Here is a 27490-nt window from a genome sequence, read left to right as displayed (position 1 = left end):
AAATCACAAAGAACTGGAGAGAGCTGGCTTTCCGTGAGCAAAGTCAGAAACTCTTCCTGCAAGTTCATCATTCCAATAAACAACGTGCTGTTTCCTCTGTAAAAGTTAAAAAAAAAAAAAAAATCTGTCCTAAAAATTTTTCCACGTTCTAACTAAGACATAATCAAGAAATCCTTGGGATTTTTTTTTATTGTGGTATTTTCCAGTCTTCAACAGCTGTTGAAGAATACCACCTGGATTTTTTTTTTTCCCTTTGCAAATTCATTTTTTCTAGTGAGCTAGAGTTATAGTCTGAATACTAAAGAAGTAAGAATGTTCTTTGGGATATTTTTCTTTGATTTGAGTACTAAACTATTAAAATAATAAATTAATTATGGCTAGACCTGTTTAATTTGTATCACTTTTGTAGTTTTTTTTACCTAAAGCTTTTCATTGCTAAATTTTTGTGAAACATTTAATTAGCACATAGTGTAAGTATTCACTTAAGACCCTGTACTATGATTCTTGTGTATCTGCACTCTTGAAAATAGGATGTTAGATCTTGCATTTTATTCCTTTAATTTTAGTTCCTTGGCATTTTCTAGATTCTGACTTCAATACCAGTCAGCACAGGAAAAACAAAATAAAATGTTTATTAATGGTTTCAAAGAGTTTAGCATCCTTAGTCTTCCTTTAACAAAGCTTTTGAGTAGTTCTTGAAATCCATCCTCTTCTTATAGGGTCTGTAATGGGATCTGATAATTAATCTTCTTCTGAGCCTCAGATAATTTTTGAAAGTCTGTTCTGTAAATCATACAGAATACCTAAAACTTTTATGATTTTGATTTCTTCAGTTGATTTTTTTATGGAGTCTATATGTTTCAAGCTTGTATAATTATGGAGTTAGGCAGTCACCTTTGAAAAAATCTCTATCTGGATGATGTCTTGTTATCTAGGACTGATTTTTCTGTATAACTGGTGATGTTTTTGAGGTGGAAGATAGTATTGTGTTTCTCATTTGGCTTCCAGCTGTGGTAATCCTTGCTGACTAGTCACAGGGGAGCAATGGGGTGATGCTGCTGCTGCAGAGCTCATCCTTGTGTCCTCAACCACCTCCCCTCTTCTTGTACCTGTGAGAGAGAACACCACTTCTGGCACAAGTTGCTGATATTGAGTAGTGAATAACTTATCAGAAAACCTTTCTTTTCAAAGGCAGGTCTTTGGAAGAGTCATTTTTATTGTTGAGGTTTTAATCCCTCTGGACAGCTTAGAGGGGAAAGGTGATTTACATAGGTGAGCATTGTTGCTGATCCTTACTTTCCATGGATTGAGCTCTTGCCAAATCACTCAGCTAAAATCTGCCACTTACATCCTATTCCTATTTTTAGAGCTGACTTTCAGCCCTGTGTATTTTCAGCATGCTTTGGAAGTAGTAAAGATATGGATTAAAGGTACATGAAATATTAGTATTTCATGTTTGGATTGTAAACTTTTCTATGGTCACTAAGCCTAGCCAAATTTATGTGAGGTTTTTAGGCTGAATGAACATCAGTAGCCAGGTGGAAAAACTTAAATGTCCTTGTGACAAACATATTCAAATGCTTGTATTCCCTAGGATTCCCAAGGTGGGTGTTTTCCACTGGAAACCTGCATATATTTTGTTTATTTGCTTTTGTTTCACGATCTTTGTATATTAAAACCTCAGAACTTTCTTAGCCATCACAACTGCCAAGAAGAGGCAGAAATATGGGGTCTAATCAGAAAATAAATTTAAAGAATCTGCAACTTGATGTGATGCAAGTTAAGGATAACAGAATCTTTAAATGAAGCTCATTGTTTTTAGGTGGCTCTAGTCAATGGATTTTTCATGTCTGTGATTGGCAATACTCTTCTCTTATAGAACCAAGGAAGTAGCAGGAGTTAACATTGTCTCTTCCCACAGATCTGTGTTACCTTTGTAAAAATAATTTTAATTTCCGAGTAATAAATTGGAGGAGAATGCTACTACCAGCTTCAAACAGTCAAAGCTTGTTTTCCTGTATCTGATTTGAAATAATTGTTTTTGGCACCTTTAGAAAACTTAGCTCCTTTTCTTTTTAAAGATTCTTTATGATCATTCATGTTTTACAGGTGGCTGAATGATTTCTGTAGTTATGGTAGTCAGCATATGGGGACTGTTACAATTGTGAAATAATTATCAGATCCATTTGACCAAGATATTAATTCTGGACTTTTTTATTCTGCAATAGCTGAGGATAACATACCTTGTCCTGTTGTCAAGACCTGAATTAGAAACAATAGGGGACAATGAGATGCTTTCAGTCTATATTTTTTTTAATTCAGGTCTCATCTTTGCAAATTGGAAATACATAAATACACTTGCTGTTCACCTGTTTTATAGTCCTGGATACTGCCTTGAATGAAAGGAATGTATTTCAGTTGGTTTTAGACAGTGCTTTTTCTGTGCTTGCAGGTTCTAATTGACTGGATTAATGATGTGCTGGTGGAGGAGAGAATCATTGTCAAACAGCTTGAAGAGGACCTTTATGATGGGCAGGTGCTGCAAAAGCTGCTGGGTGAGTCTGCACAAGAGAAGGTGACTCCAAGGACTGGGAGGGCCCAAAACTAACCTTTTCCAGAGCTGCAGACTGTGCAGTAACTCAACATTTCAGGGACATGGTTGATTTCACTGAAAGCTGCCACAGCTTCTCCATCTGTTCTCCTCAGGCTGTCTGCTGAGAGGGGACGAAATCCAGATGATTTCTGCGTATATTTCATGGACTAACTGTAGTCCAGACAGCTGAAATATAGGGTAGAAAAGGGGTGAAGAGGTTCACGTTTATTGTGCCAAGCAGAAGCCATGCAGTCCAAAATTTTGTCAGTGTAGTTTGCTTTTGAAAGCTTTTGAGCTGAGAGCTGTTTTGAGGTCCTGTTACTTTTTTTGGGGAGAAGAGAATGCATGGTAGCAGGCATGTGCTCAAAATGTGCACTTCTGTTTGAATGACACATGAGGGGATACACTCAGTTGAGAATTTGGGATTCTGCAGCTTCCTTCCATCTTTGCAACGTGTGTGTTGATGCAGGGAGCTCGGTGGAGAGAACTCAGGATAATGCGGTGAATTATGGGGATGCTTTTAGAAAACAAAAAGGCTTGAGGCTTCCAGCACTGTGTAAATCCACACTTTTTCTTAGCCAGGCTGCTCTCAGCTCACTTCAAGAGTGGGCTGGGCTGTGTGGGGTGTGTGTGTGTCACAGTGGGGCAGGAGGACTTAGTGCTGCTGGTTCCACTGGTTGCTGGATTTTCTGTGTTGGCCCCTTAAATGACAGGTGCCCCTTTGATGAACATCTGTAAGCTTTTTAAATTAGTTGATTAGCTTTGTGTGCAGTTGAAACCCCTCAAAAATAATAAGTTGAAGAATGACAACAGAGTACTTTCAGCACTTCTGGGTTAGCCTGCAGCCAGGAGCCTCCAAATGTGCTGTGGATTAGCATTGTATCAGTAATTTTCTCTGGGGAATATTTGCTTGAATCTAGTTGTTCTTCATAATTCTGTTTCTGCAGCTGGCAGTGAATTTCACAGTAGCTGCCCCAGGTGTCACTGCTTCTTCCTCACTCTCCTGGTGGAGCCACAGCTCCAGCCTCAAGCCTGCAGACATTTAGAAGGTGCTTAGTTGTACCTAAATATTTGAGTATGTGAGACATGGAGGGGCTGGAGCTTGTCCAGGGAAGGGGAAGGGTCTGGAGCACCAGGAGGGGCTGAGGGAGCTGTGGGGGCTCAGCCTGGAGAAAAGGAGGCTCAGGGGGAACCTTTTGGCTCTGCACAACTCCCTGACAGGAGGGGACAGCCGGGGGGGGTCGGGCTCTGCTCCCAGGGAACAAGGGACAGGATGAAACAGGCTGTGCCAGATGAGTTTCGGGTTGAGTATGGGGAAAATTTTTGCACTGAAAGGGTGATTGAGTCTTGGCACAGACTACCCAGGATGGTGATGGAGTCCTAAACTAACTTTAAAATGTCCTTTACACTGTGCAGGTTCCTTGTGTGTTGTGCCAAATGCTTTTCTGCAGTGAAAGAAATTGGGAGGTATAATTAATATTGCTGCTAGCTTGATGTCTAGCTGAAAGTTGTTACATATTTTGACACCCGATTGATGAGCATGTTCAGTCAGACTTTCCTAGTTTTGTCACATTTTTATTAGAACTGATGCACTTTGGTGAAAACTTTACTTTCACTTTTTTTTTTCCTTACAAGGAAAATAATTCTCTTAGAAAAGTTCTAGTGGACTCCAGTGGTCTGTGCTTGTTACCTCCACACAGTTTAATCTGGTTTTGTCTGCCCTCTTTATTTATTTATTTTGCTTGTTTTTTAAACACAGAAAAATTGGCTGACCGTAAACTGAATGTGGCAGAGGTGACACAATCTGAAATTGGTCAGAAACAGAAGTTGCAGACAGTCCTGGAAGCTGTCCATGATTTACTCCGACCCCATGGCTGGACAATCAAGTGGAATGTTGACTGTAAGGACTTTGGTTGTGTTTTCTGTCTCAGTGTGTGTGTTATCATTTGGGAAGTCTGCTAAGAGCTTTTTCCCCAGTATCCTCCCAGCACAGTGAAAAGCAAATGGTGGGGTCTGCCTGTCTGTGATCAGAGAGGGTTTGGACTTGTAAGTTAGGCTTAAAGGGAGGGCAGAATCCAGGCTTTGCTACCTGTGAAGTTCCATTGTTCCATTACTAATTCAGAAAGAAGAGGAAGAAGGATGAAAAGACTCTGTTGACCGAAAGCGTTTTTCACTGCCTTTTTCCCCCAGAGCCATTTATTTAAAATAAGTCCTCAGTATCCTCTCACTTTTGCTTCATCTCTCTTGTTCTTTGCAGCCATCCATGCCAAGAATTTGATTTCCATCCTTCACCTCCTGGTGGCTTTGGCCATGCATTTCCGAGCTCCCATCCGGCTGCCTGAGCATGTGTCTGTGCAGGTGGTGGTTGTACGGGTGAGTACCAATTCCCGGGAGGGACAGAGGGGATTCTGCAGTGCTGGGCTGCTCCCACCCATTGCCTCTTGTCATTCAGAAAATGTATGTCCCAGTTGCTTGGTGAGTCCCATGCCCAGGAATGCGTTTTTGGATTGCATGTGCTTAAATGAGACCCTGAGAACAGAACATTTATAGTAGGTTTGGGGCTGTCTTTTGCTGTTACAACAGCAAGCTCAGAGTATGCAATAGGATTTTGTATAAGAGAGCATTGGGCTTGTAATTTCTGTCACTCCAATACAGGTTGGTTTTTTTTTTTTTGCCATCCATTTTTTGCAGAGAAGGCATTGAAACCCCAACAGCACAGGAAGGAGTTTCAGCACATCAAATCTCCCTAGTCTGGAATGCCTGCTAGCAGGGTTGTTTTTCCCCAATGACTTCATGTGCAGACTTAGACATGTTGTTTTCCTTGGCGGGCCTGGGAGACTTTCATCATTTCTTTCACAGTCTTGTGTTTTTGTTAGCTTTCCTTAGATATGGGGAACTGATCTGACCTAAGGAACCCTCACTGCTTCTCCCCTGCCCTAGATACTGCTCTAGTTATTCCTTTCTCTGCTTGGTGTCAACCATTTCCTTTCCCCCCACAAAGACTCTACTTTCAGGCATCCATACTTCTTTTTCCTTGCCTTCTATCCCAATGAAAGCTTCCCGTGGGAACCCAGTGTTTCTCCCAGCTGCTGCACCCCAGGCAGATGTGTTGCAGCTGGCACTCTGCTCCTGCTGTGCCTGTTTGCTGTGGCACTCACTCTGCAAGTGCCAATTACTCTTCCAGATGTGAGTTTCCTTTCAAGAATCAAGACAATAAAGTGATCCCACACCCTGTTGTGCAAACCTGGATCCCCCTTACAAGACACAGGGTGGTTGATTAGATGAGCTTCATTTTGCTTTATATTGAAGTAATGGTGTTTTCCAGGTTGCCTGTCTGGATGCTCTAGATGTGCGGGGTGTCATGTAAATGAGAAAGTGATGGATGCTCCCTGGTTCACAAGAAATGTGTTTATTATCTATAGGAGGTGATTTTGAACTGCTTTAGTTCTTTTAGAACTGTCCTGGGGTGACTGTGATGCCTCTGCATCCCCAGTCATCTGTTCTGTGTGTGCTGTAGGCTGTGTGCTGTACCTTCAGGAGTGCTTCTGAGGGTGAGCACGAAAGAAGACGCGCGCAGTTTGTTCTTGAAAAGTGTTCACTCCTCCACATTCCTTTTTTTTTTTTTTCTTCCTTGGGACGGTGTGTTTGTCGGATACTTCGGAGAGGTTTTTTTTTCTTTTTAGTTAGTTTAGCTAGCTGAGGCAAAGAAGCTTCCTGGACTGTTTTTTTTCTTTTTCTTGGGACTGTTTAAGTCTGCTCTGGACTGAAAACTCAGAGAAGTCTCTGGGATCTGGCATCCGTGGGCCACTGGGGCCTGGACCTCAGCGTTTTCCAGCACCAGAAAGACTGAAACTAACTTCTGGCAAGAACCTCCTCAGTTTGCCATCCCTCTTCGGAGCAGCGAGAGGTTTTGTTGTTTACTTTTTTCCATTCCTCATGCTCGTGGGCATTTTGTTTGTTAAATAAATAGTTTTTTCCACTTTTCTCTGAGGAAATTCTTTTTTCCCGGACCGGCTGAGGGGTGGGGCCATTTGGGTTTGCTCCCCAAAGGAACCCCATTCAGAGGTTTCCTCCCAAATTTGACCTAAACCAGGACAAGAACTGAAGTCAGGATTTAAGAACAGTGAGTTAGTTATAAAGTAACATGAATGTAAATAGGAGGCTGGTTTATTTTAATATTTCTTTTGTCTGTCTTGGAAAGATAAGGAAGAATATGTAAATATAAGCTGGTCAGCAGTTCTCTCACACCTTAATGCTAAAAACGTTCTGTGAAATGTCTTCTGTAACTGCTAAGGCAGAAAAAAATATTGGGTAGTGAGGTAAAGCCTCCATTTCCTTGTCCTTAGTTCAAGCTTCAGAACCATCCACCTCTACAGCAAAGGGAAGGCTCTGGAGAAGGTTTTCTCTTCTTTTCCTATTGGAGTGATCTAGAGGAGACACCATGTGGTTCACCAGAGTCCCTGGATCTTGAGACTAGGATGACAGGAGGACATAAGGGCTTCAAGAAACTAGGCAGGAGAGAGAGCAACACCTGTGTCCCCAAGGGAGTCAGGTCCCCTGAAGGTGTCAGGTTAAATCCTAGAAGCTCTTGCTCTTGGATCTAGAGCCTGAAGTCGTGGCATGGCCACAGCTGGGCCTGTGCAAGAGGAGGCTTCTTTCCATTTCTTCTTTCCATTTCTTCTTTCCATTTCTTCTTTCCATTTCTTCTTTCCATTTCTTCTTTCCATTTCTTCTTTCCATTTCTTTCTTTCCATTTCTTTCTTTCCATTTCTTTCTTTCCATTTCTTTCTTTCCATTCTTTCTTTCCATTTCTTCTTTCCATTTCTTTCTTTCCATTTCTTCTTTCCATTTCTTTCTTTCCATTTCTTTCTTTCCATTTCTTTCTTTCCATTTCTTTCTTTCCATTTCTTTCTTTCCATTTCTTTCTTTCCATTTCTTTCTTTCCATTTCTTTCTTTCCATTTCTTTCTTTCCATTTCTTTCTTTCCATTTCTTCTTTCATTTCTTTCTTTCCATTTCTTTCTTCCATTTCTTCTTTCCATTTCTTTCTTTCCATTTCTTCTTTCCATTCTTTCTTTCCATTTCTTTCTTTCCATTTCTTTCTTTCCATTTCTTTCTTTCCATTTCTTTCTTTCCATTTCTTTCTTTCCATTTCTTTCTTTCCATTTCTTTCTTCCATTCTTTCTTTCCATTTCTTCTTTCCATTTCTTTCTTTCCATTTCTTTCTTTCCATTTCTTTCTTTCCATTTCTTTCTTTCCATTTCTTTCTTTCCATTTCTTTCTTTCCATTTCTTTCTTTCCATTTCTTTCTTTCCATTTCTTTCTTTCCATTTCTTTCTTTCCATTTCTTTCTTTCCATTTCTTTCTTTCCATTTCTTTCTTTCCATTTCTTTCTTTCCATTTCTTTCTTTCCATTTCTTTCTTTCCATTTCTTTCTTTCCATTTCTTCTTTCCATTTCTTTCTTTCCATTTCTTTCTTTCCATTTCTTTCTTTCCATTTCTTTCTTTCCATTTCTTTCTTTCCATTTCTTTCTTTCCATTTCTTTCTTTCCATTTCTTTCTTTCCATTTCTTTCTTTCCATTTCTTTCTTTCCATTTCTTTCTTTCCATTTCTTTCTTTCCATTTCTTTCTTTCCATTTCTTTCTTTCCATTTCTTTCTTTCCATTTCTTTCTTTCCATTTCTTTCTTTCCATTTCTTTCTTTCAATTTCTTTCTTTCCATTTATTTCTTTACATTTCTTTCTTTCCATTTCTTTCTTTCATTTTCTTTCCATTTCTTTCTTTCCATTTCTTTCTTTCCATTTTCTTTCTTTCCATTTCTTTCTTTCCATTTCTTTCTTTCATTTCTTTCTTTCCATTTCTTTCTTTCCATTCTTTCTTTCCATTTCTTTCTTTCCATTCTTTCTTTCCATTTCTTTCTTTCCATTTCTTTCTTCCATTTCTTCTTTTCCATTTCTTTCTTTCCATTTCTTTCTTTCCATTTCTTTCTTTCCATTTCTTTCTTTCCATTTCTTTTCTTTCCATTTCTTTTCTTTCCATTTCTTTCTTTCCATTTCTTCTTCCATTTCTTTCTTTCCATTTCTTTCTTTCCATTTCTTTCTTTTCCATTCTTTCTTTCCATTTCTTTCTTTCATTTCTTTCTTCCATTTCTTTCTTTCCATTTCTTTCTTTCCATTTCTTTCTTTCCATTTCTTTCTTTCCATTTCTTTCTTTCCATTTCTTTCTTTCCATTTCTTTCTTTCCATTTCTTTCTTTCCATTCTTTCTTTCCATTTCTTTCTTTCCATTTCTTTCTTTCCATTTCTTTCTTTCCATTTCTTCTTTCCATTTCTTTCTTTCCATTTCTTTCTTTCCATTTTCTTTCTTTCCATTCTTTCTTTCCATTTCTTTCTTTCCATTTCTTTCTTTCCATTTCTTTCTTTCCATTTTCTTTCTTTCCATTTCTTTCTTTCCATTTCTTTCTTCCATTCTTTCTTTCCATTTCTTTCTTTCCATTTCTTTCTTTCCATTTCTTTCTTTCCATTTCTTTCTTTCCATTTCTTTCTTTCCATTTCTTTCTTTCCATTTCTTTCTTCCATTTCTTTCTTTCCATTTCTTTCTTTCCATTTCTTTCTTTCCATTTCTTTCTTTCCATTTCTTTCTTTCCATTTCTTTCTTTCCATTTCTTTCTTTCCATTTCTTTCTTTCCATTTCTTTCTTTCCATTTCTTTCTTTCCATTCTTTCTTTCCATTTCTTTCTTTCAATTTCTTTCTTTCCATTTCTTTCTTTCCATTCTTCTTTCCATTTCTTTCTTTCCATTTCTTTCTTTCCATTTCTTTCTTTCCATTTCTTCTTTCCATTTCTTTCTTTCCATTTCTTCTTTCCATTCTTCTCCATTTCTTCTTTCCATTCTTTCTTTCCATTTCTTTCTTTCCATTTCTTTCTTTCCATTTCTTTCTTTCCATTTCTTCTTTCCATTTCTTTCTTTCCATTTCTTTCTTTCCATTTCTTTCTTTCCATTTCTTTCTTTCCATTTCTTTCTTTCCATTTCTTTCTTTCCATTTCTTTCTTTCCATTTCTTTCTTTCCATTTCTTTCTTTCCATTTCTTTCTTTCCATTTCTTTCTTTCCATTTCTTTCTTTCCATTTCTTTCTTTCCATTTCTTTCTTTCCATTTCTTTCTTTCCATTTCTTTCTTTCCATTTCTTTCTTTCCATTTCTTTCTTTCCATTTCTTTCTTTCCATTTCTTTCTTTCCATTTCTTTCTTTCCATTTCTTTCTTTCCATTTCTTTCTTTCCATTTCTTTCTTTCCATTTCTTTCTTTCCATTTCTTTCTTTCCATTTCTTTCTTTCCATTCTTTCTTTCCATTTCTTTCTTCCATTTCTTTCTTTCCATTTCTTTCTTTCCATTTCTTTCTTTCCATTTCTTTCTTTCCATTTCTTTCTTTCCATTTCTTTCTTTCCATTTCTTTCTTTCCATTTCTTTCTTTCCATTTCTTTCTTTCCATTTCTTTCTTTCCATTTCTTTCTTTCCATTTCTTTCTTTCCATTTCTTTCTTTCCATTTCTTCTTTCCATTTCTTTCTTTCCATTTCTTTCTTTCCATTTCTTTCTTTCCATTTCTTTCTTTCCATTTCTTTCTTCATTCTCTTTCCTTTCTTTTCCATTTCTTTCTTTCCATTTCTTTCTTTCCATTTCTTTCTTTCCATTTCTTTCTTTCCATTTCTTTCTTTCCATTTCTTTCTTTCCATTTCTTTCTTTCCATTTCTTTCTTTCCATTTCTTTCTTTCCATTTCTTTCTTTCCATTTCTTTCTTTCCATTTCTTTCTTTCCATTTCTTTCTTTCCATTTCTTTCTTTCCATTTCTTTCTTTCCCTTCTTTCTTTCCATTTCTTTCTTTCCATTTCTTTCTTTCCCATTTCTTTCTTTCCATTTCTTTCTTTCCATTTCTTTCTTTCCATTTCTTTCTTTCCATTTTCTTTCTTTCCATTTCTTTCTTTCCATTTCTTCTTTCCATTTTCTTTCTCTTTTCCATTTCTTTCTTTCCATTTCTTTCTTTCCATTTCTTTCTTTCCATTTCTTTCTTTCCATTTCTTTCTTTCCATTTCTTTTCTTTTCCATTTCTTTCTTTCCATTTCTTTCTTTCCATTCTTCTTTTCCATTTCTTTCTTTCCATTTCTTTTCTTTCCATTTTCTTTCTTTCCATTTCTTTCTTTCCATTTCTTTCTTTCCATTTCTTTTCTTTCCATTTCTTTCTTTCCATTTCTTTCTTTCCATTTCTTTCTTTCCATTTCTTTCTTTCCATTTCTTTCTTTCCATTTTTCTTCAATTTCTTTCTTTCCATTTCTTTCTTTCCATTTCTTTCTTTCCATTTCTTTCTTTCCATTTCTTTCTTTCCATTTCTTTCTTTCCATTTCTTTCTTTCCATTTCTTTCTTTCCATTTCTAGGAAAAGCTTGCAACTCTTCAGTTTTGTTCATTTAAATGGAAAGTGAGGGGTGGGATGAAACAGAGCATGTTTGTTCTGGAAAAAGAAATTTTTCCTTATAGTTTGGTAAACTGAATTTCTGTAGCTCAGCTACAAAATAATAATCTAGTCCATAATCTAGTCTAAAAATACATGCTGGTTCAGTAACACATCTCTTTAAATGGACTTTGTTTTGCCTTTGTTATACTAATGACAAACAGAATGGTGAATATTGTTCCTAGCCCAAATAAGAAAACTATTATGAAGAAGAATATTGTCACTATTACCAATTTGTTTTTAAGTGATCTCTTGTTCCATATCCCAGTAATGAACATGGTTCTGTCAAACTAGATCACAGCACAAGGTGTTAACTGAGAGGTTTTCATTTAAATGCCTCTTTTTGCTTTGATATACATTTGAGGGGGTAAATAAACAGTTTAAGTGACTTGTGGGCAAGTCTTTCAGAACTGACCCTGCAGCAAGAAAACCATGCAAGATGCTGTGGGAGTATGGTGCAGGAACACACACACACTGAGATTTTTAAAACTAGCTAAGTCTCATTTTCATGGGTGACTTTGATTATCTTTATCCTCTTGTTGAACTGTCCTCACTCTGTGCAGATCCCTGAGGACTGTGCTTACACCAAATAAAGTGGTTTCACAGTACTGCTCAGCCAAGATGTGTGCATTTTCACAGCCCATCCCAGAGCAGTGCAGAACACCTTATGAGCTTGTGTAAATGCTTTGAGGTCTTTTTTCTCTTACTTTCAATGTTCTGATCCATCAAGTGAGATGATGTTATGTTAGCACTGTGCCACATGGAAGGTACTTATCCAGGTCTCCACAGTTCCATGGTGATTCTGCCCTTCCATTAAATTCATCTCTTCCTTTAGCATCTTGAGGTGACAGACTGAAACTCTAAGATGCTGCTTTGCTGCTTGCCTTTTTTTTTTTTTTTTATCATTGATTTAGAGTCTGAGAAATACCTGTAACTCAGTCTGGGTCTGTCAAACAGTGCACTATGCTTTTTTGGTCCTGCACTGTTAGTTTGCTCACAAGCGTTTTGGAGATGACTTTCTGTTTTACCTCCCTTGTCAGGAAGAACCTTTAGCTATCTGTCTTTCCATATTATGTGGAACAACTACAAGACCAACCCAGCAAAAACCCACTTTTGTTTTATTATTTCATGATGGCCTCCATGATGTAGCCCCTCTCAGGAACTGAGTTCCTGAAAGAGTTGCTTGGGAGTAACTTGAAAGCCTTTTTGAAATCAACCTCCAGAATTAGTTTTCTTGCTGGTTTCTTTGTGTGAAATAGGAAACTGAGTAACTTTGGCAATGTATGCCCAGGTTATTCAAGAAGAGTCCTGGCAGAGCAAGAGTTTAGGTGGGCCTTCTAGTTAAAGTCCTGTGAGCAGCTACTCTAAGTGCTGAGGTAAGATTCAAGGATGATACATGCTTTAATGCTGGTGTCACTCGATATGTGCCTGTCATTCCAGTCCTTCTCAATGAGGGCAAGGAGGAGAGAAACTCAGTTGGTTTTGTTGGTGCTTCCAGTGAGAAGTGAAAATATGTTTTATAGCTGACTCTACTGCTTGCTATTTAAAATGTAAGCTTGCATGGTGAAGAAATACCCTAATTCAGGAAAACAAAGAAGTTCACAGAATTAAGTGTAAAAATTGTCCTTAAGGCTCACAGTGTTGGTTTTTTTTGCAAGGCTCAGGAATTGTCATCTTCTATGCTTAGCTTTCCTCAGCCTCATTCTTAAAATTGCAGCATGTCCCACCATGTTGCTGCTGGGAGAGCTGGGGTATTTTTACAGTCATTCTGTTTTAGTCTGAGTTGCAGACAGAAAGGTCAGAGTCAAGGCAAGATGACGAATAAACGTGTCTGGTGCCAGTGGTGGAAAGAATCAACATTTTTATCAAGGAATGATGTTTGCTTTTGGATTGCAAGGTAGGAGACCTAGGCTTGCTGTGAGAGCAGCATGCTCAGCTGCCTGGGAGGGGAGCAGTGCTTCCTTTTCCATCAACTGGGGAGCCAGTGTTGGAATCCTTTTCTCTTTCTTATCAGACACTCGGAGGCATTACCCATCACTTACTGAGCTTTTGTTCACAGGTTACACCATCTTCTCCCTGGGGTTCAGGGTGCTTGGAAGCCCTGTGTTAACAAAGCAGAGATGTGGTGGGATGGAATAAAGACAGCATTGTTTTGTGTGCAGGAAAATACCGGCCTGTCAGATGCCTCCTCATTTTTCCATCCATGCTGTCATGCTGGCTTTTTCCCAAAGCTCCTGGCGCTGTTTCTGTGGCTCCCTCGGGGAACAGGATGAGATAGGAGTGTGATAGGGAAGTGAGGGCTGTAAAGACGTGGCCAGCCTGGCAGCACAAAGCCCAGGGCCCTGTCAGGGATGGAGCTGTAACAACTCCCCCATGCCTCCAGCCAGGCTCCCTCCCTCCCAGCAGCTCTGCCTACCTTCTTTTCTTCAGGAGGGAGTGGAGGGGCAGGAGTTCCTCTTTGATTTCAATTTAGATTGCAATTCTTGTTTCTCGAACTCCTTCTGGAGAAGGTTGTGTTTCTCCTCAAAGCTGCTCTCCCTAAGAAGTTCTTGCTTGAGGTTCATCTGGTGAAAATGATAGAGACGGTAAAGGAGTTGTCTCCCTGCTTACCTGAGCTGGAAAGTTTTATTAATCCTCCCCTAAGTGATTCAGGCAGACCTGGTTCCTAGATGGCTGCTGAGATTTGAGCTCTTTCTGTGCTTTTTGAGCACAAAGAAGAGAGAAAAGAAATTCTTCCATTCAAGCACAGTTTTGAAAGGACTCCGTGGAGATGCTAAGCAAGTTTTTCACTCAGGTGAAAGCACTTCCACCCTCTGAGGTATTTTGAAACTGTCTCAGCACATGCTGTTTCTCTTGGGCAGAGACTCCTTATTCGTGCAGAAAATTATGCCAAGCAGAGACAACCTGGTATCGGGGAAATACTGCTCATTGTGAAATATGGGCTGAACTTTCAGTGCTTCCTGTGTTTCCTTGGAGGATGAGTCCCTGTCAGGTGTGTGGCAGTGGCCCCAGTGCCACGCCTGCTCTAGGAGAGCTGTGCCAGCACTCTGGAGCCCTGGCCTGGGAACACCAGAAGAGTCAGGCTGCCAGATGTGGCAAAGTGCTGGTTGACAAAGTGACATAACCAGCTGCCCTGCAGGGGTCTAAGATGGGGCTGACAAACTCTTAGATTGTGTTCCAGACATGATGTTGACTGTGGTCTTAGGAGAACTGTTAGTGAGGCAGTTAGGTGCACATAGAGGAGTAAATATACATTTCTCAAACATCCCTTTGGCTGTCAGCCTGATCAGTGCCACTGTTCTGGGAGTGAATCCTCCTGTGTCGGCTGTTTCACCTCTGCCTCTGTGAAACTTGGTGAATTCATCCAGTTCTGTCCTCTGGTGCTCTGAAAGATGCTGAATGAGCCCCTGATGAGTTTCTCCTTTGCTAATTCCATCTTCCTTTCCAGAAACGTGAAGGCCTCCTGCAGACTACTCATGTTTCAGAGGAGCTGACCACCACGACAGAGTAAGCACAAAATGCTTCATTGCTTCAGGGTGTGAGACCATTTCTAAGGACGAGAGAAAAGTTTAATCTTTCCCCCATTCCTGCTAAATTAATGACATCCCTCCATGTGGTGCTTTTTTAACTACATGGAAATGACTTGATCTCTGAAAATACACTGCAAGGGAGAAGTCTCCTCTGGAAATTGTTGTGTCTGAGAAGTTTTTAACTGAAAGTGACTTTTGTGAGCCTTCTTTCCCCCTGCCTACTGGATATAGCTATATATATATATATATATATATATATATATATATATATATATATGTATATATGCTTTCTGCCTAGTACTATTTTCTCTATTAAGTGAAGGGCTAATGTAGGTGTTTTGGGGGAGAATTAGTTTGACAAGAGACAATTCTTTGACATAGCTCTCGAAACTGAAGTAATACAATTAAAGCAGTAGGGAGAGAAGAGTTCAGCAAAAATAAATAAATTAACCTCTTCCCTCTCCAGTTTTTGTACGAGCTTACTTTGCTTTATGTTTTTACAGTCCTTTTTATATGGAGAAAGTTAGACATGCGTTTTGGCTTCAACTGAAGGCTGTGGTTTTCCTTCACATGGCCTGAAGGCAGCTTTTCTAAGAGGGGCTTACATGAGCCCTCCCTCAGTTTATCAGTGTATTGGCTCCCTGAAGCCTTGGCTCAGCTTCCCGTGGCTTTGAAGATAAATGGAGCACCATGTGGTACTTAGTGGGGAAGTTCTTTCAGATGGAAGCGCTCAGAAATGAGATCACAATGTCTCTGTGTGGACATTAAAGATCTCACAGTGGTTTTTGTAGGATCAGAGCTCTGGCTCAGGTTTGTGGGCCAAAATTCCTCCCCTCTCTCCTGTGCCTTTGAACAATGCAGTGAGCTTGTGCTCTCCTCCAGATGTGGTTTGCAAGATGTGATCTGCAGGCTGGGGCTGGGACATTTTTTAGCAAGAAAGATGTTTGCAGATTTATGTTTATATATAAAACATGTGGGTTTATACATGTATTTTATGGAGCTAATTAATATTACACAGTGATTACAGTATTAAGAGGTTACTGCTTAATGTGTTGTATATCCAGTTACAAGCGCACCTATGGAAGATGCAGTGATTAGCAGAATCCAACATTCGCTGCATACTTTCAAATTCCTCTGTGCCAATCAGGGCCTGATTCTCAGCTAATAAACCTCTGCATATGTCTGGTGATGTCACTGCTATGTATGTATTTAATATGTGGCAGTTTTGTTTACATAACATTCACATAGAATGTGTTTTCTTCAGAGAAAACAGGTTCAAGTGAGATAGATGGCTTTGTTTATTGTAAGCTGTGTGGTTTAGGTGATATTTGTGGAAATGCACACACATGCACGTTTAGTCATTCAGCCTTCATCATAAAAGGTGTGGGTAAGAAGTGATAATTGTGCATAAAATGTAATTAAGCATCTTCATTAATTTCAAATGGATTTCCCTGACATCACTGGTCCTCTGCTGGGGTCATTCCTGCCCCAGGGATTTGGGTCTGGTCTGTGATGTGCTCAGCCCCCTGGGTTTGTACAGGTTGTTGGCCCTCTGTATATTGAAGGAGAACTCCTTTTAGAGCCATTTTCTTGTCTTCTCAAACTGATTATTCATGAACTTACTTAATCTTTTTGAATTCTCTGACTTGCAGGATGATGATGGGAAGATTTGGTAAGTAATAAAGTTGACTCTGAATTTTTTTGCTTTTGTTTTATTTGTGTCAGGCACAGAAATCTGGTCATTTTTTCTTTCAGTAGATCAAGACAATGGGTTGAGCAATTCCATGAGGTTGGAATGTGTTGTGGGGACAGGTTTTGTTACTCCATGCAGATGAGGAGATTAATGGGTAGGACCAGATCTAACTCCTTTGCATGGAGAATCTTATCTCCTCTGTACTTGCTTGACTTTGAAGTTTAGGCCTTACCAACTGTCTTCTAAACAAAAACCATTTCTTTTGGTGTTGCTGCCAAGAGAGTTCCCTTTTTGCCTTTTTTTTTTTTTGGTGGCATTAAGTAATTTCTCATTTTAAAGATATATGCTCCTATAAAGGATGAAAAAAGTAATTTATTTTTTTTATTTGCCCATTATAATATGTCAAAACTGTCATTTCTCCTCTTGCAATGTATCTACATTAAATATTAATAAGGCATTGGAAAATAAGTAATGTCAGAGAGCTATAGGGGCTAAATAATGTATTTTCAGATACCAAAGGAATCTTGATAGTAGTTATCTTTGTTTATTTGACAGCAGAAAACTATTAAAATTTGCTCTGTAAATAAATAGTATTTGATCATGGAAAAGCTCTTAAAAACTATGTTGAATACAGATTGGATTAAATATTGATAGACAGTGCTTTGAAGGTAGAAACATAATTTAAATCTTTATACTGTCTGTAGGCTTTGCTCTTCATACACTGCTGAATCAGAATTCACTTGAGCTCAGTTTTAAGCTTTACTGATATCAGGGGTACTACCAGTAATTCTAAATTAACCAAATTAGTGTCTGAATTTGATGCTGAATGTGGATGCAACCATAGCTATTTAAGTTAGGACTGGGGTATAGTCAGAATTTGTTGTGAATTTTAGTTTTTCTTTCATGCACATATTTTGTGTACCAGTTTTGAATGGCAGAAAAGGGAAATCAGTGAATATGTTTATTTTCAGTTACCTCTAGAATTCCCAGTCTGCTCTGGCATGTAGCCAGACACCGAGATAGGGTGCTGACTTTTAGCTTGGGTCTCTGTTACGTGACTTTCCAAGGAGAAAAACCTTTAAGCTTTGGTCAGGAAACCTGCTTCTAAAACTTGTGCTGTTGGAAGTGTTCTGATTTTAGTTTTTGGAAGTGTTGTGATTTTAATTTTTTCCCCCCAAACCAGAGCGCGATGCCTTTGACACGCTTTTTGATCACGCACCAGACAAGCTCAGCGTAGTCAAAAAGGTAGAGTAAAATCCTGGCTTTATTTTCCACATTACAATTCTTTTCTATCCTCTTGGGAAGATACTCAGAAACATCCAGTAAATAAAGGAAGAGGAATCTGAAGTAGTGAAAAGGGTGTTTATCCCCAAGGGTTACTGTTTCAAAGCCAGGTGATATTTTCCACAGTACCCTGAAATGCGATTCACCTATAAAGAAGTTTACTGAATATAAAGCTTTTACACAAGAGCTGCTTTTGTCCAGGTGCTGAGCACTTATTCCTGTGGTCCCTTGGTTTGTCCTTTAAGGCTGAGCATCATTGCACACCATGTCCATTGGACATGTTTTGGACATGGCTTTGTGTTAGACAGAGCAGAGGGGTAATGGAGCTGTTTATCTCTCTCTGCCAGCTTTTGCTGTTTTGGGGGAATATATGAGACTCCATGTAGCTCCATCAGATAGTTCCAGCCTGGCTGTTAAGCTGCTTATTAGGAGAGCAGTATGTGAATATCAGTGTTGTAAGTTGTCCCTTCCCTTTGTGTGAAATAAATAATGCTGAAGTCTCAGGAAGGTTTTTATCTTTCTGGCCTGAAATGCCTTCTAGAAAAATGTTTTTAAGTGGATAGAGAACTTACTTAACTCTTTCCACACAATAAAAATGGTAACACTCTGCTCTGTGTCCCTTCTGGAAGGGGTGTAAGTGAGCTGACAGATCTCTGTGCTTCAATCCATTAGCACAGATCTGGTTTGTCATGGCAGGATTTGCATCTGGAATAGAAATCTCAGACCTGGGCTACATCCTGGCTGTAATCTGTGTGCTGACTGCACACATCCCTCCAGGAATGGAGTTCTGTGCACAACACTGTGCTGTTGACACCTTCAGGGACCTGAAAAAATTAGTGGGGACAGTAAATGCAGCTACTACTCACTTCACCCTCAGGAACCAATGTCATCACAGCGGTTACACTAAAGTTTGCTTGATGTGCTGGAAGGCTGCATGTAACAGCACCATCTGCTGAGTGCTGGCATCTGGTGCAACAAAACCACGGTTCTGGGTGCTTGTTTGGGATAAAGCAGGCAGCAAACATGCATGTTGTGTTTTTAAAAATGTCTTTAAAAATTATGTTAACCCTTTCACATCAGCAGTGAGTGTAGTGTCTGACATCACTGTTTCTGCTTTTTTTTTTTTTTTTTAATAGTCTCTGATCACCTTTGTGAACAAACATTTGAATAAACTGAATTTGGAAGTAACCGAGTTGGAAACTCAGGTAGGAGGCTTTGTCTTCTTGGATGTAATCTGTGTAAATTGCAGATTTTCAGACGTGGGCTTGGCTAAGCAGAATCAGGTCTTGTTTCCAGAGTTTTCGGAGCTGTGAGAGATGGTAATCTTATTGTCTTGGCAAAAAGATAAACAAAGAGAATTATACCAGGACTATAGGTAATTCATTTGAGCCTGGTTTGGTATAATACTAGTAATTCATTCACTGCTATTTACAGCTTTGCTGAAATAATTGGGCAACTGGATCTGATCTGTCACAAGAAATTGTTACTTCGTGCCTTAGAGATACCCAAGAATTTATTTTTTAGAGGATGTCGTGTGTGCCATAACAGGATCACAAGTGGGAAGTCTTAGAACTGCAGAACATGACCCCTTTAGCCAGTCAGTAGCCATCTGGTCTGGTAGGATCAGTGAATAGGGTGGCTGAAAATATGTAGGATTTTATTAAGTATTTGCTGAAACCATGAACAATCTATTTTGACTAGGGGGAAAAAAATTCTTTTATGAAATTCGACTTCCTACCTGTGACAGGGGAGACTTAATTTCAAGTTTTGATTAAGCACAAAGATTCTCGTATCTAACACACACAACTGAAGAGGAATTGTGGTTGAAATGATCAGATTCTGTAGCTGTAGGACTGGGGGTATATAATGTGCAAACATGTTTCCCAGGAAGTCTGGGGTTTTTTTAACTACTGCTGTGAAGTTGGCAGGATTCTTCAAGCAAATTAAATGAACATGAGGAAAGCAAGAACAGACTCCTGAACCATCTCACACTTCTGTGTGAGAAAAAAAAATAAATCAAAATACATTATTTGGGCCAAGCATCCTTTGTTCTTGTTTATGAATGCTGATTTACAAACAGATGCTTTCTACTCATATTTCTCTTTAGTTTGCAGATGGTGTTTACTTGGTTTTGCTCATGGGTCTCCTTGAGGACTATTTTGTTCCACTACACAACTTCTACTTAACACCTGAAAGTTTTGATCAAAAGGTGGGTAGAAACTCTTAAGTCGTGTTTGTTCAGCATTATTATCATGTTTTTTCTGACTGTTTTATCCTTTCTCCTTGTGCCAGGTGAAACAGAACCTGGTATATTCTCTTTGCTAGGCGATCTAGCAAAGAGGCTGTGGCACATGATAGTTAAAAGCACTAAAAATCATGAAATGAATGGGTAAATTCCCCACAGTTCAGGAAGGAAGGTGTTCTGTTCCTGGCATCAGACAACACATAAAGCACATGAATATCCAGGATGAATAAATACAATACTGAGTGCTCTGTACTTGTAGCACTTTGCATAACCAAAGTAATTTTTTAGATTGTAGTACAGCCTGAAGCATTCTTGTGTGTATGTCTCTTGCTCTCAGCCCCACACTTGCCCCTCCTTGTGTTCAGGTTGTGTTTTAATGTCACAACCAGTTTGTCTCTGTCTGCAGCTGTTCCCAGACATGCACATGCCTCTGTGTATATTTGGTCTCAGTATATCACAATACCCTGAGTCTGGTCCTGCTGCAGTCCTGCAAGTGCCCCCTGCTTTTTGTTCTGCAGTGCAGAGGACAGGTTTTGTGTTGGCTGACTGCAGCAGGAGAGGGGCAAGGTTATGAGTGTAAACATTGCCTGAAGTTGAAAGGTGGAATGCTTTGTGAGCTCTGTTAAAAATGGGCTTTTCGTAACAGCTTCCATGTGGATTGCTGCTGTCAGCCCCTCAGCAAAGGTACATCTCTGGGAGGGATAGTTCTCTGTTACATCTCACACATCCTTTATTGCTTACTCTTGCTTCTTTATCCCATTAGCTTCAATTTTTGCCCTTGTAGAAATGCAGGGTGCTGAGTTGCAGCCAGCATCTGTTCGGTTACAATTTTTTTATTAATGGTTGAAGTTCATAAAGATTGTCCAGTATTCCTGAAGTCATGGTATGGTTGTGCATGCAGACTCAGCCTTGAGGAATAGGAATTTGTAAATTGAAGAAGGAGAGGTAGGATCTGTGTTTTGTGGGGGAAAATACACCATTTTGAAAGTGATTTGTTTTGTCACAGTGAATGAGGAAGAACTCCAGCAGGTAAAGGAGATTAATAAAATCCTGAATAATAAATGATGTGTCTCCAGAAGTGTCATGTGCAGTAGCAAAACTGCTTGGAATTCATAATGCTAATTACCTTGCCTAAATTTCAGTAAACGTGGAAAAGGAATCTGCTATGCAGATCTCTTTGAATTGTAATTTTTGTTCCCTAAAGGGTAAATTAAATAGACACTTGCCTTCCTTCACTTTCCCTTTTTGTTCATTTTCTTTCCTCTGAATTGATGCTCCTGTGTGATCTGTGGGGGCTTGTTCAGAAGCTCCTTATGTACAGTTGGGCTTAGCTTGTCTTGCAGGTTCTCTGCACAGCCTGCCCAGGAACTGCCATCACCAAGCACTTTATGGTTCTGCTATGCTTAAATGTGGGAATGTTTGATACTGATTTACATTGAATTATCAAATATGGAGAGAATAAAGCATCTAAAAATTTTTCATTTAAGGTTTTTGATGCCTGTATAACTCTGAGATTCTAAACCCTTTACCTCTTCCAGGTGCACAATGTTTCTTTTGCTTTTGAGCTGATGCAAGATGGAGGCCTGAAGAAGCCAAAAGCTCGCCCTGAAGGTATGGACGTGCCATGGTGGCTTTAAACTGTGAATCAAGTCATCAGAGCACATGTATTTCAAGTTCAATTCCATTCCAAGTAGCAATAGTACCACAAAGTGGAGCTGTGAATAGGCCCCTTGAGAGTTTTCCAAAGTATTTCATTGTCTGTGCCTGGGGTATCCTGCCCATGCTTCTTGTCTGGAGCAGATTCACTTGAGGTGTCCAAGTGGAGCTTTAGTGAGTCAGTCAAGAGCTGTTCAGTGCTACATTATAAATTCAGCTGGTGTTTTCAATAACAATCCAAGCAGAAAGCTTTTCATGGTCTAATTCTTGTAATTCTTACAGCTGGTGCTAGTCTGGACTCCTGTGATTGGATTTCAGTGACAGATAAATGGAAGGTTTTAGTTTGGTTGGTTTTTTTTGGTTTTTTGTTTTGTTTTTTGGGTTTTTTGGTTTTTTTTTTTTTTGGTTTTTTTTTTAGGAGAACCAGTAGCAAAAGATCTTTTTGATTTATGTGATGTGGAAGTCAGAACTAAAAAGTGTAAACCCCAAGATTTCCCTTTAAGTCTCTGAACTTTAACATTAATTATTGATGAGGCCTGCAGTGTTCCTTGCACTAGGGATAAAAAGAGGAATTAAAACTTTATGACTGCTAAATGAACAGTTTTTATTCCTGGTGTTACAGACTATGTATGTGTTCCAAGCTCCTGCAGAGCAAAGGAAAATGAAGATGCCCCCAAGAAACATTTGGTCTGACTTAAAATGGGACAAAGTGGTGGTAGTAAACAAACAGTGGAGATGGTTATAGAGGGGGGGGAAAAAGGCAAAAGACAGTATTAAATGACATGTATGTGCTGTCAGTACTGTTGTTGTAAACTGGGGGATGAAAAGTGCTCCTGACGAATGCTGAAAATGCTGAAAAAAAGTTGAAGACTAGAAAAGGTTACCTGTCCATAAGGCTTTCTGACGTCCTAACACTATCATGAATGATAAAACACTCTAGCAGGTCTTGCTTGTGTAGATTCAATAAGTAGCAAAATCTGCTTTTAAGTGTTTTACTGGTTAAAAAATTAATTATTAATATAAGCTAGAGAGCCAAATTAACTTGTCCTCTTTTGCTTTTTGCTGTTGCAGGATGTACCATCTCTTGTGTATTTTCCTTCCTCTTCTCTGTGTGTGGCCATTCCCAGCAGCAATTCCCAGCTGTTGGAGTGAGTGTGCTGGTGTGGCATCTGTGTGCCTGAAACTGACTGTGGCTCTTGAAAAACTTTTCCCTTGGAGAGGACAGTGTTGTGGTTTCACATTTGTCAAATTTCGTTTACCAACTGGGAGATAGGATTTTGGGAGAAAAAGGCAAATAGGCACAACTTAAGTTGTTTATATGGCCACTTTCAGTTAATATTTTATGAACTGTTGCTGATAATATTATGGCTGTGCATATTTTATCTTATTATAAGAAACAGGAGGCTGAGAACATGCTTAGTCTTGGAAATACCTGTTAGACACTGATCCATAAGGAACACTGCAGTCGCCCACACAGGGAGGATGCACTGCACACACTCTGTATTCTTTAATGCAAGCAGTCAAAGATATAATTAGTCTGAAAGTTAGGAAAATGACAAACTGGAATTACAATATAACTTTTGCAACAGTGGTTATTAACCATTGGTCTGCATCATCAAGGAATGGAGATGAAATTTCCACTACTGGAAGATGGAAAAAAGAAAAATAATTAAGAAAACATTCAACTTGCATTTTAATTTGGGTTGGCTTGTTTTAATCTGGGTGTATCAGCTTTCTATGATACCTGGAAAAATTAGAAATTTCCTGTTTCAGTTATACAGATAGGACATTTCTTTTTTCAGGGTGCATGACTTCACAGCAACTAGCATCTTTCTTTGGGGCGGGAGAAGATTTTTCTGCAAATGGGAACTGAAAATCATAAATTAAATATGTAAAATAATACAGGAAAAAAAGGGTAGAAAGAATGTTTGAGATATAACTAATGTACCAGATGAAGTAGGGAGGTTATTGATGTCTAGTGTCAGGTGGGAAAGAAGGGTGGAGAGGTCCTGGCAATGATTCTTCAAAGCAGATAGAGGGGGTTTCCCTTGGACATCTCATTAATTGTACTTGGTTTGTTAACAGTTTGCTATCTTCCCAGGACTTTTGATGACGTTTTAATTATCTGTTCTTCCTCACTTCTGCTTCCGTACATATTGTTCACTGCCTATTTTTTGCTTCTTCCTACGAGTTTCTTATGTGTTATATCCAAACTTCCTTTCTACTACTTCAGCCTTCCCTGTGCTGTGCCTCCCCCCAGAATCCCTGCATTCTTGGCATTTTATTGTAGTAGAGGTAGAGAAGTGCTAACAGGAAAGCTTTTTTCTTGAGAGCTGTTCCAGACCCGTTTCCTTGCCTAGCGTGATAAGAAGCGTTATTAAATAATAAGAAGCCAGGAGTCTGCTAAGGATTCAGGCTTTGCATTAACAATTAATTCACGGACTATATCATGGCAGAGCTGTGGATGCGGTGCAGTACCTCAGAATGTGTGTGACTGCTTGTTCACTGCTTCTGTGGCCAGGGAAGTCATCAGGAGTATTTCCCAAAGTCTTTATTCCAGGTCTCTGACAAAAGCAGACTTTCTCTGTTGCCAGTTTTGGCTGAGGAAGGGAATTACCTTCTGTTTCCCAGAGAGAAGTTACCTGTGACTGTATGATTGTAAGACTGCTTTGAAGGACATTGTGCAGGACATTTTAAAGGCTTGGGCAGATCAGCACTCCATGGGGGTTTTTTCCCAGAATTCCATCAGCTCAGAGATGTGGGGACTTCTGTTCATGTCAGGACAAATGAGGGGGAACAAAATACAAATGAAGGATTTCTCCTTTTTATTCCACAGATGTTGTCAACTTGGACCTGAAGTCTACCCTCAGGGTTCTGTACAACCTCTTCACAAAGTACAAGAATGTTGAGTGATCCTGGAAGCTGCTGAGGTCTCTTCATCCTTCAACCTGCTCAGGCAGAAGTTACAATAAACACGCCCTCTGCATGCTCCCACTGTGCCTTACGCTATGTACTTCATGCATTCTTCCTACAGTTGATGTGTTCTCTCTGTAGCTGTTTGTAAGACAATCCCACTAAGAATGATGCATGTGTATTCTCTAGGTCACTTGAAAATGTGTAGGTATTTCACACTTTTGCCAAATGGATCTGTTGTTTGCTATAATCCACAAATGTTCTTTTGAGAAAGGAAATATACCACTAACTACTTTAATAAGCAGGGAAAACATGAGACCTTCTCATGGCTTGAGATTCTTTGCTTCTGCAAAAGACTTTCTTTTCCATATTCCTTGGCTGCAACTAGTATTTGACAATTTTTCAGGCTTGGTGCGTTAACAATAGAAAATCACCATTGGAATTTATTTTGAAGCTGAGCCTTTTCTATTAAATAAGAATTTGTGTGCTCTGTTGGGTGGGTTGGGCTGAGGGGAATTACAGGCACTGTCTGAAGCCAATGGCAAAAGCTTCAGTTTTTGTGTTCACCTCTTTCTACTCAGTGTTACTTCCATTCAGTGTTTACACAGAATAACTCTTGCAATGGGATGACCAACTAATCTTTTGATATCTAGTTTTTATTTAATCTCTTTTCTAGGAAAAATTTGGTTGCTAGGGCCACTGTCACCTGTTAAGCAGGCAGCTTCAGTCAGGTTGGTCAGGAGCTGGTCACACAGGCACAGGCTGGATTAGTGTATTTTCCCTAGTCCTTCCTGAAACTAACAGAGGGAATGTGCTGGAACAGGAGCCCTCTGAGTGGGTTTTTGATGAGAGCTTTGTGGAGGAAATGGGATGGGCATTTCCAGAGTAAATGATATGTGGAATAAACATTCAATATCAGCCTTTGAGCACATAAGGGAGAAATTTGATTGCTGCTTTTATGTATCACAGCAGCAACTTTTGTTTTATGGGCAGCCATTGCTTTGGGTGTAACACTAGGCAGAGTGCCCTGAAGGAGAGCAGGTAGAATTTCTCTGCTCCATGGGCTCACTTGAGTCCTGTTATAAGTTGGCATATTTTTTTCCTTAAAACTTGATTTTTTTTTTTTTTTGCACCAAATATTATTTGCCTTTGAGCTCAGGTTCAAGAGGAAACATGCTATTTGGTATAATTTTACAACTGGGATTTTCTCCTTCCTTTTTCAAACATTTTTTTTTTCATCTAAAAGGGAGAGAAATGAGCTTCTGCTTCTTTGCTTTGTATTTTTTGGTTCTGAGTTCTAGTATTTGGATTACTTGGATCACCTCCCATCACACCTCTTTTAAAAAAAAAAAAAAGGACAACTTCCTCCCATCTTTCTTTACATGAAAAATTCAGGTCTCTTGTGCTCTGCAAGGCTCTCTGGGGAATCTTTGCATGCCTGTGTTTTAGGAAGGAGCTGACCTCTCACTGTTTATACTTATCCTGGAACAAGTGCAGTTCAGATGGGGCCACTGAACTCCACCACCACACCAGCAGAGGAGACTTGCGCAGGTGCTAAGGCCTGGTGGAACAGCTCTCCTGGCAGATGAATTAAATTGACCTAACTTTTGTGCTGAGAAATAAAGGTATCACGAGGCTGGAAGGTCACTGAACTGAAAGATCTCAAACTTTTTGTTTAATGCAGGGTTGTTTGCAGGAAGCAAGTCTGTTAAAGGGTTGTCATTCCACCCCCCTTCCTTCAGGTGATGTGGAGGTGCCAGCTCTGTTTATATGCTCTGAGTTGCTGGGAAAGACCTCCAGAGAGTGTAGTTTTTGAGACTGTAAGCAGTATTAATGTCAAAAGCAAACAGTGTATAAAAAGAAGAGGGTAAAAAGCGAGGGTAATTGGCTTTGGAAAGGGTAATGGGTGTTTCTGAGCTGGGATCATACAGCTGGCATCTTCAGAGCATGTGAGCAGGGTATGACAGGTTATAAAAGAGTGTCTGTTTTGTTGAATGATGTGTTTCTGGTCTCCTTGCTACAACTATGGGTCTCCTTTAGCATTCCTTCTGTGAATACCCTGTCAGCCAGGGCTGCTCACTGGATCAGGAGTCACAGCCCATACTGCTGAGGTTTTGTTTGTTAGTAGATGTTGCACAGGGAAAATACTTTTTTCATTCCTTGGCTGCTGGCTGTCTGGCCAGCTCACTGTTCTGCAGACACTGTATTTATTGTTAACCAGATGAGTGAGCAGGGCAGATTGAGCTGACTTGTGGCTTCATCCCAGTCAGCCCCATTTCCAGGAGGAGCCATGTAGGTAAAGCTTCTCTGAACACCTGCTTTTGTCATACCTTTCTGTGACACAAGCACAATAATTCTTTGCCTCTCAGAAAGCTGAGTCAGTGTTAAAAATGTTATTCATGATGTCTTCGTGTTGTACTGGGGTGTTACATATGGGTATCAGTCTGAGTCCTGTTGAGTTCATCTGGAATGCTGAATGGTCTGCAGCATTAAAGCTCCCACATTTAAGCACATTGTAAGTGCTTAATGAATGTCTGTCTTTTCTAGTCCATACAACTTGACTTTTAGGTGCATTTCCCTGACACACTCAGTTACAGTGAGCTGTATTACCACAGAAGAATCTCAGATAGTCCTCAGCTGCATTCTGTTTTTCAAGGTGAAAAACCAACAGTGGCAGATTTTTTTAAATCAATTTAAACCTTATAGGATTTCTTACTCTTCTTCCCCACACCCCAGTGCTTTCAGTATTAATGTAATTTTTAAGAGTCTTTTCTACTGTTTTTAGCAGTGTTTACTCTGGGTTTCTAACTACTAAAAACCAGCCTTGCGGATAAAATTCTGGACTTGTCATATGCTGGAGACATCCATCTTAGTGGTAAGAGTTGTGTACTGTAAGCAAGTTACAATGCAATGCTGTGTTTGCTAAAATACAACAGGAGTGTTTATGCATGGTTTTTGACAGTTGTACTATTTATTCAAATAAACAAATAATGATCACTATGTTTTCTGTTTTTTTTCTTTTCTCTCAGTGGAAAAATCTGTGGGAAGAAGTTATGAATGGTGAGCTTCCCTTTGC

The 27490-nt window shown here is 39.3% G+C and overlaps 1 protein-coding gene across 3 annotated transcripts in view; it reads left to right on the top strand.

Annotated features, from left to right (window-relative positions):
- PARVB (parvin beta) overlaps positions 1–27414 on the top strand; it is a 52625-nt gene extending 25211 nt beyond the window's left edge. For all 3 annotated transcript variants that reach the window (XM_066319591.1, XM_066319593.1, XM_066319592.1), the window contains exons 4-13: positions 2453–2555; positions 4353–4493; positions 4851–4966; positions 14542–14600; positions 16276–16295; positions 17500–17561; positions 18737–18805; positions 19708–19809; positions 21384–21456; positions 24338–27414. In XM_066319591.1, the coding sequence (XP_066175688.1) occupies positions 2453–2555; positions 4353–4493; positions 4851–4966; positions 14542–14600; positions 16276–16295; positions 17500–17561; positions 18737–18805; positions 19708–19809; positions 21384–21456; positions 24338–24414 (822 nt within the window). In that variant the 3' untranslated portion in view covers positions 24415–27414. The remainder of the gene's footprint in view (positions 1–2452; positions 2556–4352; positions 4494–4850; positions 4967–14541; positions 14601–16275; positions 16296–17499; positions 17562–18736; positions 18806–19707; positions 19810–21383; positions 21457–24337) is intronic.
- The last annotated feature ends 76 nt before the right edge of the window (positions 27415–27490 follow it).

This window comes from Sylvia atricapilla, chromosome 5, assembly GCF_009819655.1.
Source record: "Sylvia atricapilla isolate bSylAtr1 chromosome 5, bSylAtr1.pri, whole genome shotgun sequence".
Classification (NCBI taxonomy): Eukaryota; Metazoa; Chordata; class Aves; order Passeriformes; family Sylviidae; genus Sylvia; species Sylvia atricapilla.
The sequence above is the reverse complement of the archived record's forward strand: the minus strand, read 5'-3'. Positions and strand labels throughout refer to the sequence as shown.